Source organism: Chrysochloris asiatica, unplaced genomic scaffold (genome assembly GCF_000296735.1).
Source record: "Chrysochloris asiatica unplaced genomic scaffold, ChrAsi1.0 scaffold00380, whole genome shotgun sequence".
Lineage (NCBI taxonomy): Eukaryota > Metazoa > Chordata > Mammalia > Afrosoricida > Chrysochloridae > Chrysochloris > Chrysochloris asiatica.
In genome coordinates, this window is record NW_006408898.1 from 628474 (window position 1) to 641351 (window position 12878).

The 12878-nt window shown below is 40.5% G+C and overlaps 1 protein-coding gene across 1 annotated transcript in view; it reads left to right on the plus strand.

Moving 5' to 3' along the window:
* Positions 1-9490: 9490 nt before the first annotated feature.
* Positions 9491-12878, plus strand: part of CKAP2L (cytoskeleton associated protein 2-like) — a 36915-nt gene continuing 33527 nt past the window's right edge. The window contains exons 1-2 of the mRNA XM_006876441.1: positions 9491-9524; positions 12194-12260. Of these exons, the coding sequence (XP_006876503.1) occupies positions 9491-9524; positions 12194-12260 (101 nt within the window). The remainder of the gene's footprint in view (positions 9525-12193; positions 12261-12878) is intronic.

Below are 12878 nucleotides of genomic sequence, written 5' to 3' on the forward strand. Positions count from 1 at the left end.
AGGGCAGACTTGCAGGGTATACCCTTTGGTTGGTTGATGATGCATGGAGGGGACTGTAACCATGGCAATGAAACAATATACGACAGGATGAATGTAGTAAAGCTAATGTTATCCCATTTAAACTATCACATAATTCACAATAAAACATTTTATAAAAATAGTTATGCCACTCTAAGCAACTCTGCAAGAGGACAAGAAGTATTTAGAAAGCACAACACTCTACACTCTGCCATAAGTTTTATTTCCTGAAGAAGCTGGTTTTGAGAAAAGAAAAATGTTTCCTGTGTCAGGACACTCTCTTGCAACTCTCTCCATTAGTTAGAAGCCCTTCAGATCAGTGGCACCACCTTAATGATTCTCTTCTCTCTCCCTCCTGCTAGTGCTCAATGATGCATTCCAGAACTGCAAGGAGCTCACTATAGTAGGAAAGCAAGCAGCATTCACGGGTCTAGAAAGACTAGACAAAGAAGCAGAGTCAGACCCTAGAACTATTCTAAAGATACAACGCTTATCCGAAAGTCAACTAGGGAGCGGTTTAAAGGTAGGAAATAAAATTACTATATTCATTTAGAAAAATCATAATGGAGGGCAAGTTACATAAGAGACAACATATTTGTGTTGCAGAAACCTATTTGTGGCTCATGGAGAAAAAAGTATGATTTAATTTTTTCTTCTTTTCCTACTAGCATATGCCCCCAGAGAATCTCACATTTTCCAAGCATTCTGAGCCACTCAGAGGTTGTGAGCCCCAGGGAGGAGCTATCTACAATAACCCCACTAGGTCAGGCCCTATTCCAAATCTGCAAAGTCTACTGTGGCCAGCCCTGAACTGGATCTCAATAGAAGAGGTGCCTGAACAGACACATGGGCTAGAAAGGGAAAAAGGGGGTGGGGAATAAAAGGAGGGAAAGGAAGCTGGTGATCTCGGTGGGGCAGTCAGACACAGTGTGACCATTTTGAAGGCAAGAGGACAGTAGGTGGTACAGCATACCACTTCTTGGCAGAGAGAAAGCCTTTGACTTTCATGTTTTGCTGTGTTGGCTTGTTTGTTTGTTTTCCCTTTCCTTACCTCACCCAACAGGAGATAACAACTGAGACTATCAGTCAAGCCACAGCTGTACCTTCTACAACTTCACCAATTAGGCAACAGCCAATACGAGCTGCCATACACCAGAGTAGCAACTACAACCATCAGCTAAATTCACTCTGAACTGATCTGTATGAACAGTAAAGAAAGACTGACACACAAGCTCATCTCCTGATCACACACATCAGGAAGAAATTGGTGAGTGCCTAAGGATACATCAACATAGATTCATCAACTTAATACAAATACAACATCACAATGCCTAGAAAGCAGCTAAAAATTTCTGGTCACATGATGAAACAAGACAGTAAGTAGTTCAAGCAAATGATTAAGAGGCAGAGCTAGAAAATGCTTCTGAGGATGGAGAGGCTCTGGAACTATCTGAAAAAGCATTCAGGAGAATGATATTTAGGTACCTCCAAACACCTGACAGAAAGGTCAAGGAAAACAAGAAAGACTTCACAAAAGCACTACAGCAACAATCAAACAAAATAGATAAAGGATTGGAGACAATACAAAACCTGCAAACAGTATCCAAAAGATCAATACTAAGATATCCAGAAATGGACAATACACTAAAAGGGCAAAGGAGTAGATTTAAATCAATGGAAACCAGAATTAGTGAGCTTGAAGATAATCTTTCATTACTAGTCAGCTAAAACAATCAGAAAAAAGAATGAAAGGAATCTGAAGAAAGCTACAATTCATGTGGGGCAACATGAAAAGCAGTAACCTAAAAGTGGTCAGAATTCCATAACACAAAAAGACACAGAAAAGATAAGTAAAGAGCTGCTAGAAAGATAGTGAAGAGCTATCTAACATCATGAAAGATGAGAAGATAAGTATTCCAGAAGCTGAAAGAACCACAAACAGGATAGACCCCAAAAGAAATCAGCAAGACATATCATCACCAAATTCTCCAAAATCAAAGACAAGATTCCTGAAAGAAGCTTGAGAAAAATGAAATGTCACATACAAAAGAAAACTAATAAGATTAAGCTCTTATTTCTCAGCAGAAACCATGCAAGCAGGAAGTCAATGGGATGACATATGAAAAAACTCTGAAAGGTAAAAACTGCCAATCAAGAATCACAAACACAGCAAAACTGTCCCTCAAATACAACAGTAAAATTAGAACATTTCCAGATAAACAGAAATCAAAGGAATATATAAAAACCAAGCCAACTTTTTAAAAACATACTAACAGGAGTCCTTTAAATGAGAACCAACAACAGCAGACAGCAACCAGAGATTGATATACGTGGCAAAACCACCCAAAATTCAATTCAGATATAGAAGTACCCAGAATAAAACAAACTATAAGACTGAAGATAGGGAATCAGAGATATCAATCTATAGTGGAGACAACTACAAAGGGAAAAGGGAAAAGTATAGGTACAGAATACCAAATGGTGAGGAAGTCAAGTAGATTTCAAGATTGTTTTAAATTAGGGAAGACTGTTTTAAATCGGTGAAGAAATTAATAAATTACAGGGTAACATCAAAGAAACTTAATACACATTCACATTAAATAAAGAAAAGGAAAATCCATGATTTTGTAGACATTAAAACTATGAAGTGATTGACAAGAAAAGTCACAAGAAAATGAACTCTGCACAAGAAAACAAGCAGAATGAAGACACCAGAAGAACCACACAAAAAATACACAGCAAAATGACTGCAATCAATTCATACCTATTGATAATTTACACTGAACATCAGGAGACAGAGAGTAGCAGACTGGATAAGAAACCAGGATCCTTCAATATGCTGTACACAAGAGACATACCTTATATACAAAGACAAGCATAGATTAAAAATTAAAGGATGAAAAAAAATTTATCAAGCTAATGTCAATAAAAAATGAGAAGCGGTGGCAATATTAAGCTCTGATAAAATAGACCTTAAGGCATAAAACCAGCACAAGAGACAAGGAAGGACATTATCTCATGATTAAAGGAACAATTGAACAAGAGGACATAACCATAATAAATATCTAAGCTCCCAACTAAGAGACTCAAAATACATAAATCAAACTTTAACAGAATTGAAGAAAGGAATGGATACCTCTACAATAATTGTCAGAGATTTTAATACACTACTTTCAAAAAAAGACAGAACCAGAAAGAAACTCAACAATCAACTTGACCTCAAAGATTTGTACAGAGCACTGAACCCAAAAACAGCACAATATACATTCTTTTCCAATGCACAAGAAACATTCTCCTGACTAGACTATGTGTTAGGCCACAAAACAAGTCTTAACAAATTTTAAAACCTCAGAATACTACAAACTATGGTTTCAGATCACAATGCTATAACATTAGAAATCAACAATAGGAAGATCAAGGAAACAAAATCAAACACATGGAAACTTAATAGCATCCTACTTAAAAGCTATTGGGTAATAGAACAAATAAAAATTGAGATAAAAAACTTTCTTGAAGCAAATGAGAATGAATACATAGCAAAAGCAGTGGTTAGATAGCAATTTAAAGCAATAACTGCACACATCCAAAAATAAGAAAAAACCAAAATGAACACATTAACACATCCCCAACAATTAGAAAAAGACCAGCAAAGTAAGCCTATAGTCACCAGAAGAGAAGAAATAATAAAGATTAGAACAGAAATAAATTAATTAGAAAATAGAAAAACAATAGAAAGAAACAAGACAAGAAGCTGGTTCTTTCAAAGGATTAATAAAATTGACAAACCATTGGCAAATCTAACAAAAGAAAAAAGGGAGAAGACACAGATAGCACGCACATGAAAATATATGGGTGACGCCACAACAGAACCAACAGAAATAAAAAGGATAATAACAGAATAATATGAAGAGTTGTACTCCAATAAATTTGAAGATCTAGAAGTAACAGATAAATTTTTAGAAAAACACGACCTACCTAAACTAACACAGAGTGAAGTACAACACATAAACTGACCTATAACAAAAGAAGAAATTGAGAGAATAAACAAGATGGCGGATCGGGTGGGAGTGCAATAAAGAGCTCCTACAGCAACAACACAGAATACCCAACCAAACAGGCTCAGGGGATGGTCCCAGAACTCTGAACTACATAATATTTAGAAGATTGGAAAGCTTACAGCTGGGGGAATTTGTGGCAGAAGCAAGAAATCCATTGCTTTATAGTCCAGGACGCTCAACTGCTCCAGGAGTCGCCATTTTGGGTGACATGAAGCGGGGGAAGGATCGGAGCGGCCACAGACACCTGGCAGAACTGCAGAGATAAAGGTGCGGACATTCTTCTCTTTTGGTTGCTGTTCATTGGTTCCTTGCTGTCTGCGCAACTCCATTCTGGTGACTATAGGGGTGCCTGAGCTAGTGGATGCCCCAGCCCCACCCTCGGAGGGTTCTACTATGCATGCACACAGATCTCGAAATTTAAAGTGACAGTTTCCAATTAAAACCAAACGGCCACAGCCAGCCCTGAACTGTTTATAACTAGAAAAAAGGCCTGAACAGGGATTGTGGAACGGGACAAGCAGACAAAAAGGGATAAGCCGAAAATTAAATCCTAAATTACGCCAAAACGGCCAACAATGGCATCTTGAAATTTCTCAAGAAGAAGAGTGCAAAGGGAAGCCCATTTCCTGATCACATCTACCTGGAGGCAATCAGAAAGAACAAAAAATACCAAAATACATACCCATCTAAGTATTAAGGCCACAGATAACCCTGAAGATGCCCAAAAACCAGAAGCAGATGACCACATCTGCACATGTCTAGAAATGAGATAAAGTGACTGAGGAAAATGAACTGGAAGTAGACCTACACTCCATACTGGAAGATGGGCAGGTTTTGGAAATGCCTGAGAAGGAATTCAGAAAAATGATTATAAAATGTATAATAGAGGGGGGGAAATGGCAGAAAGAGAAAGGAAAACATTGTCCAAAAAATACCTTGGCCAAAGACATAATCTGTGTGGTACCTATTTGACAGGCATATCTCTACTGTGGAAATAAGTGTATTGTCATCGTCACCGTTGTGACATGGAGGGAATTGCCGTCATTGAGATGAAACAAAATGTATGATTTGTTGAATATAAAACTGATGATCTGATCTTTGTAAACCTTCACTTGAGTCACAGTAAAAGTTTTGAAAAAAAGAGAGAGAGAGAAAGATCTTGGAATGCTCTTTTTGACAATGAATGCAATCCCACTGCTCTATCAGTCTAAGTATAGCAAATCATGATTGTCTGATTTAAAATAGCTGACACCAGTTCATTTCAGCTCACCAATACTTAGGATGGAGTCCTGGTGGGGTACTACAAGTTAAGCACTAGACTGCTAACTACAAGGTCAACAGTTCAAAAGGTATCCACACCTTGGAAACCATATACATGGTTGCTATAAGTGGGAATCTACTTAATAACAGCAATGCCTAGGACATCTGTCTTCATTCCATTTGGTTTTGACTACTTCCAATTATCCTAGAGTCATACTTCGTACATTCCACATTTCGATTATTAGTGGAAGTTTGCAACTTTTTCCCCTCATTTTGAGCTGTACCCCATCAACAAATGAAGGACCTGAAAACTTTGTTCCATACACATCATTAAAGTCAACTCTACTTTGAGGAGGCAGCTCTTCACCAGTTATGTTTTGAGCGCTTTCCCTGAGGGACTCATCTTCGGGCACTATATCTGACGATGTTCTGCTACTCTTTATAAGGTATCCAGTGACTAAACATTCAGAAGTAGTCTGTCTCTCCTTCCTGGTCTGTCTTCATCTGAAAGCTCCACTGAAATTTGTCTGCTATCAATGACCCTGCTGGTATTTTAAAAAAATAGTGGCATTGTTTCCAGTATCACAGCAACACACAAGCCACCACAATACGACAAACTGACAGACATGTGGTGTATGTTGCTGTTTTACTTAAGTGCCGTTGACTGGGTTCTGATTCATAGCAACCCTGTATAGTGTTTCCAAGGGGAGGCTGGTGGGTTTGAACTGCTGACCTTACAGTTAACAGTGCAGTGCTTATCCTACAGTGTCACACCAGGACTCCAATGGAGTCATTTCCAACTCACAGTGACCCCGCATAGGATTTCCAAGGTTGTAAATCTGTACAGGAGTAGAATGCCTCATCTTTCTCCCGTGGAAAAGCTGGTAGTTTAGAACTGCTGACTTTGAGGTTAGCAGCCCAACTCGTAACCACTACACTACCAGAATTCCTTCCAAATACATATAGACACTTGTATATTTTTTCTAAATGTCCTAAAATTGAATTATTCACTTTAAAGGAATGAATCAGATAGTATGTGAATGATAGCTCAATAAATCTGGCATGTTTATTAAAAAAAAAAAAAAAAAAGTTAGCCAGGAGAAAAGGGGAGATAGGTCAGGTTCCAGTGGAGTATATGGAAAGAAAAGAGAGTGAATGATAGTCAGAGTGAAGGGACTGCAGTGAATAGGGGTGAAGAGTAGTGTGAGCTGATCCGAAAGCTGAGGAAGTAGGCAAAGGCCAGACCAGCCAGCGGCTTGTAAGTCTTTAGGCTGAAAGCAAAAGGAAGCTGTTGAAGTCATAAAAACCAAGGAGAATTAAGTGAATACTTTGCTTGATGAGTTGAGAATTTTTTTAACTGCCTAATTGTGTGTGGGTTTGTTTTGGGTTTTTTTCCATATTGTGTGTCCTTCTGCAAAACAGACCTTCAAACATTCCAAGGCTGTAGACAGGGGTGCACAACTGGCTTATGTTGCTCCAATGGACCAACACCAAGGAGTAACAGGTTTGTTTGGGATTGTTTTAAAGAGAGTTTCATAACAATTAGGGTCCTCCAAGAACTGGACAGATTCTACCTAGCCAGGTAGGGCAGTTCCCCAATACCAGCAAATACTCCTACATGGAATTAGTAGAATACTCTAGCATTAGGTGGGAGATTGGCAAAATGCCTTCTTAACAGAAACTCATTCAGTCACTAAGATTTTATAAAGACCAATGAAATCCCTTTTACTTTTCTGAAACAGTACAGAAACCCCATAAGTAGAGATTCTTAATCATTTACAGAGAAGACTGTTGTCCACCTTCTAGATTTAACCTTTAGGCTCAGACTCGTGGTCTTAAATAGTATCCAAAATTTTCACTAAAATCATCATCAGTTTTCCTGTTTTCTTTACATTTCCTTGGTTGGTTGTGTGCCGTGGCAACCCTGGTTGGGTTTCTGAGGCTATAAATTTGCAAGAAAAAGAAAGCTTCATCTTTCTCCCACAGAGTGGCTGGTAGATTTGAACCACTGACCTTTGTTGTTAGAAACCAAATTGTAACCCACTGTGCTACCAGGACTCCTTTTACTATGGACTCCTGGTGTGGTGCTGTGGGATCAGCACTGGACTGTGAACCACAGGTTGCCAGTTCAAACCCACCAGCTGCTCCTTGGAAACCCTGTACAGAGTCACTATGAGTCAGAACTGACTCCACTGGACATAACAACAGCAATATATTGGTATTTTAAAGGTCAAAATGCAGAAACCCAAGTGGGGTTCCAAAGAGAAGGCCTGATTCAGTGGCTTTGTACTCAGTTTTGTGCCCAACTGTGAAGTAAATTAGGGAAACCAGAACCCAGACATTGTTGCCCCTCTTACCCACCACCTCTCCTGCACTCAGATAAACCAATTCATATGGCATACACATAATGCTATAGCAACTTTCAGATTAAACATCTACCATCTTCTGTTACTTCAAAGTGAGCAAAGTCCTTGGGAAAACAGAAAAGTCATTTTTGAGAGATTAATGGTTTACTGGGGTATATTTAATGAGGACTGACCCAAGCCATGGTATTTTCAATCTCATATACATGCGAAAGTTGAACCGTGAATAAGGAAGACTGTAGGAGAATTGATGCTTTTGAGTTATGGTGTTGGAAGAGAATATTGAAAGTGACATGGGCTGCCAAAAAGAACCAACAGATTTGTGTTGGAAGAAGTGCAGCAAGAGCGCTCCTTAGAAGCCAAGATGACCAAACTTTGTCTCTCATACTTCATACCTATTGTCAGGAGGGACCAGTCACTAGAGAAGGATATCATGTTTGGTAAGGTGGAGGGTCAGAGAAAAAGAGGAAGGCCCCCAACAAGATGGATTGGCAAAGTGGCAGCATTGATGGACTTAAGTGTGGCAATAGTAGTGAGGTTGGCCCAGGATCCGGCAATGTTTTGTTCTGTTGTGCATAGGGTCCCTATCCGACTCTATGGTACCTAACAACAAGGGTTTCTGAGGCTATAAATCTTTGCGAGACCAGGAAGTTCCATCTTTTTCCCACTAAGTGGCTGGTGGCTAGAACTAGGGTTTATGGTTTCCAGTCCAGTGCTTATTCTAGAGCTACTGCTCTCCAAAAACACTATATATAAGCTCAAACTGACAATAGCAAGCTCAAAGTTGAATAGGGGGGCTGTGGGTTTATTTTAATGATGAGGAAAACTGAGGAAAGAGGGTTTGAGGATGGTTATACCAGCCGCTCCGTGGGAGAAAGATGAGGCTTTCTACTCCCGTAAAGATTTACACCCTCGGAAACCCTGTACAGGGTCGCTATGGGTCGGACCCGACTCAATGGCACTTAACAACAACAACATACAACCTGAAGAATATAATCAATGTCACTAAACTGTACATATAGACATTGCTAAGATGGTGTCCATTCTATGCATATGTTTTCAACACACACAAAAAATGTTTTTTTTTTAAATGTTAATACTTAAAAGTAATAATCTTGAGATTTATCAGACTCTCAAGAAGTCCTGGTGTGGCGTTGTGGGTTAATGCTCCAGACTGCAAAGCCGTTTGAACTGCAAGGTCTGCGGTTCAAGCTCACCATCTGCTCCTCAGAAACCCTATAACAGGGTCGCTATGCGTCGGAATCGAGTCGATGGCACTTAACAACAACAACAACAATCAGACTCTCAATGGAATATAGTCTCTTAACGAGGAGCCTAACTCATCAGATTTGAATTATTTTTTTCATAATTTTGTGAAGCTGAATATCTGAGATAAAGGAAGCAGCGAAGTGGTGGTCCTCGAGGTCAGGAAGGCAGCTCTGTCTAGTAGCACCAGAGCTCCTGCAGCACCAGCTCCGGAGCACTCCTGTGAAATGGGTGCCAAAATCAACCCACCCTCCCACTGACGGCTCAAGTTGGACTCACCAGCGAGTTACGTCACCGTGGCTCCAATACTTTGCTACACGATCTTTCAATCAAAGGTCCCCAGGGGAGGGCCCAAAAGACCAAAGCCAACCGCAAAGCGTCTATTTTGCTGTTGTCCCGCCCTTCCCTTCCTATCTCTAATTGGTGGATTTCAAAGCCGTGGGAACCAACGAGAACAAACGAACGTGTGGCGCGCCGTGCTTGGTCCAAGCGCGTCCTTTGAAGAAAAACTGTCACGGAGGAATCATGGTGGGGCCGGGACCCAGTGCCGCCGCAATCGGTGAGTATGACCGTGCCCCTTGTTTCTTGCAGATGTTGAAAGACCGGTGGGGAAGAGACCATTGAGAGCAGTTCGTGCGCCAGCTTTCCTGAGGTCCCCCTCCGGACGTTTCCCGTTCAGGGTCCACGCCCAGGCCTACAGCGAGCACTGGGGTTCGAAGGACCTGGGGTGGGGCTGGTGCCGTGCTCGGGGGCAGATGCCTCCCAGGGGTCTTCCCCGAAGTCCTGCAGCAGCTGTGCACAAAGATGTCACTGTCGTCACGTTGTAGAGAAATAAACAGAGGCCCCTTGCCCGGCGTCCCACAACCAATAGGAGGCAAAGTGCTCCTTGGAACCAGATTTGGTTCCTGTGTGCGGGTACCGCGCCCCCATCTCTGACAGTGCCAAGAGGCGGGTCTGCAGCCAACCTGAGTTTCTTGCCTTCAGCGTGGCGCTCACAGGTCTGCACCTGTGAGCCTGCTGCTGACTGAAAGTTGACTAGTTAAATCTGCCCAGACAGCCAGGAATCCTAGGTTCCCTAGCCATCGAGGTGGACCTGGAGCCCTTTCCTGCTCTTCCAAATCCTTGTCTTCAGCTGCCATCTTCTCCAAGATAACACACCGTGTTTTGATCGCTTCATTAATAATGAATAATGCTGATTTGACTCGTAGATGCTGGCTACCATACATACCTATCCTACTGTACATTTCTGCCCCTATTCTATAGGCGCTGTGGGAGCAGGATTTCCTTCTTTGCTAAAAGACCCAGAACTGGGGTTCCTATCCAGACTCCTCAACCCCTGCTCTCTACGCTGTCTTTCTTGGATCTAAAATGTTGCCTTTCTTCCGAACTCATAGATGTGTTATAGTCAGATATCAAAATACAAGACAATTCAGTTCACTTGAGATCATGAGTAGTTCTGCACCCCTATAGCTGTTTTTGTTTTAACCATTATTTAATTTTAACCTTTTCCATCACCTGTTCTTCTCACACATTCCCCATCTCTAAACTCCCATAATGCTTTCTCCTGCCCTACAATGATTCTTGTGTTGATTTAATCTCTACTGACAGTGGTGTGCGTGCAGTCAATTTTGACTCCTAACAACCCTGTATAGGGTTTCTGAAGCTGTAGATATTTACAGGAGCAGCAAGCCTCATCTTTCTCCAGGGAGCCATTCCAGCCCCACATGTAACCCACTACTCTCCTAGGGCTCCTTTTTTTTATCTCTACTAGGAGACTGAAATTTCTTGGGAATGTTGACTTTCCATCCCCTCACAAATGCCCTGTATAGGAAGTCATCATATAAATGTTTTCCATGAGCCCTCTGGACCATTCTATTTTGTCCCTTGTCCCAAGGAAACCATGTAAGAGTTTGTAGATAAAATACATCATTCTTGCCAGGAAAAAAAAAAAAAGCCCATAAGACCAGACTTGGCTCACCACCTTAGGTGGGACCATAGCAGAATTTCTCCATGCAAAGCATTGTAATTTTTTTATTTTAACTTTTTATTGTGAATTGAGTGAACATTTACAGAGCAGATCATCAGATTTACATTGAACAAATCATATGCTTTGCTTCATCACAATGATTGCAATCCCCTCCATGTACCATCCTTTAACAGCATCTACCTCTATTCAGTTTAAGTCTTGGATTTCTTCCAGTGTTTCTCACTACCTCCTTCATCTCTACTTTGCCAATCTCCCTCTTGTATATTGCCTCCCCTGCTACCCATGTTAATGTGTCAACCTTCTAGCCTGTGGATAATGTTTCCTCCCCTACCCTAACCATCATTGAATGTTCATTTTATCCAGAAAACCTTTTATTAACTTTTTACAACAGTGGTGTCCTACAATATTTGTACTTTTGTGATTGACTAATTTCACTCAGCGTCATATCATCTAGGCTCATCCAATGTTAGGTGTTTTGCAAATCCAGCTTTAGTCTTCAACATTGCATAGTATTCCGTTGTGTGCATATGCCACAGTTGTTTTTAAGCATTCTGTTGATGAGCACTTAGGCAAGCTCAATCTTTTTGCTACTGTCAATAATGCCCCAGTGAACATGGATGTGCATAGATATGTATTCATGTCATGGCTCATTTCTTGAAGATATAAACCAAGTAAAGGGGTTCCTATGTCATATAGTCTTTCCATTGCCAGCTTTTTGAGAAAGTGCCATACCGTTTTCCACAGTGGCTGCACCAGTTTACAGTCCCACCAGCACTGTAGGAGGGTCCCAGTCTTTCCACGCCCTCGCGAGCATTTGTTGTTTTCTGTTTATTTTTTAACTTTGCTATTACTAAAGCACTGTATTTTATAGCTGAGAAGAGTAGCCATTAACAAGGCCCCTGAAGTTGAACAAAGCCGGTTTCAAATCCTGGTTTTGACACATGTGAACTGGGCAATGTTGGGCAAGTTATTATCCCTCACTAACTTTCAGTCTATAAAACATCTGATAAAATTATTGCGAGGGTTCAACAAAGTAATGTATGCATAAAGGGCTTAATATAAAGTATAAAGAACCAGGCATATAAGTCTTCAGTAAAGGATGTTGTTGATTTAATATTAAAGTCAAATGTACAGGATTAGGGGACTTTAAAAATCATCATGGTCCAAAGCCAAAATTACTATAGATAAGCGTCATCTTTAAGAATATAAATGAACTGTTTATTGGCTTGCTTGTTTTGCAGAGGAGCGGCAGAGAAAGCTTCAGGAGTACCTAGCAGCCAAGGGAAAGCTGAAGTGTCAAAACACCAAGTGAGTTTGTCTACCCACAGTTATCCATGTTTCACTAGTTGCAACCTAAAGTTTTTTAAAACATAGCTCTTTTGCCTTCCGTCTACTCAGACTGCATTGAGATCCTGTGATAAAAAGGGCATTTCAGTCCAAGCATGGCAAACCCCCCAGGAGAGTGCCCAGTCCATTGACAAAGATGTAAACATTGTGATGAACTCCAAAGAAAGGAGGGAAGAATTTACAACATTGCTTATACCCATATTGGAAGCTTTTCCACTTGCTCCTGTTTTTCCTGGGAAAGTGATTCTTGTGAAGGCAGTTTTGGTTGAGAAGTTGAATGGCCTTTATTCTGATGGTAGCAATATGCCAACATCCTCCCACCTAAAAATGCTCTTTGGTTATTCTCTTTGCACATATTCTTGAGGTGGGCAGAATGAAGCCACTTCCTTTTATCTTTTGTTAGCATGTTACCACTGAGTAGTGCTATTTATCTTTCTTGCTTAGCATTGATGTCTTGCTCTCCATTTGACTAAATTTTTATTTGAAAATTATTTTTTACAGCCTTAGCTTTTCATTTTTATTTTAGTTGCTTTTTACCCTGGGTTTCTACTCAACTGTGTTTCCTTGATTGAATTAAGA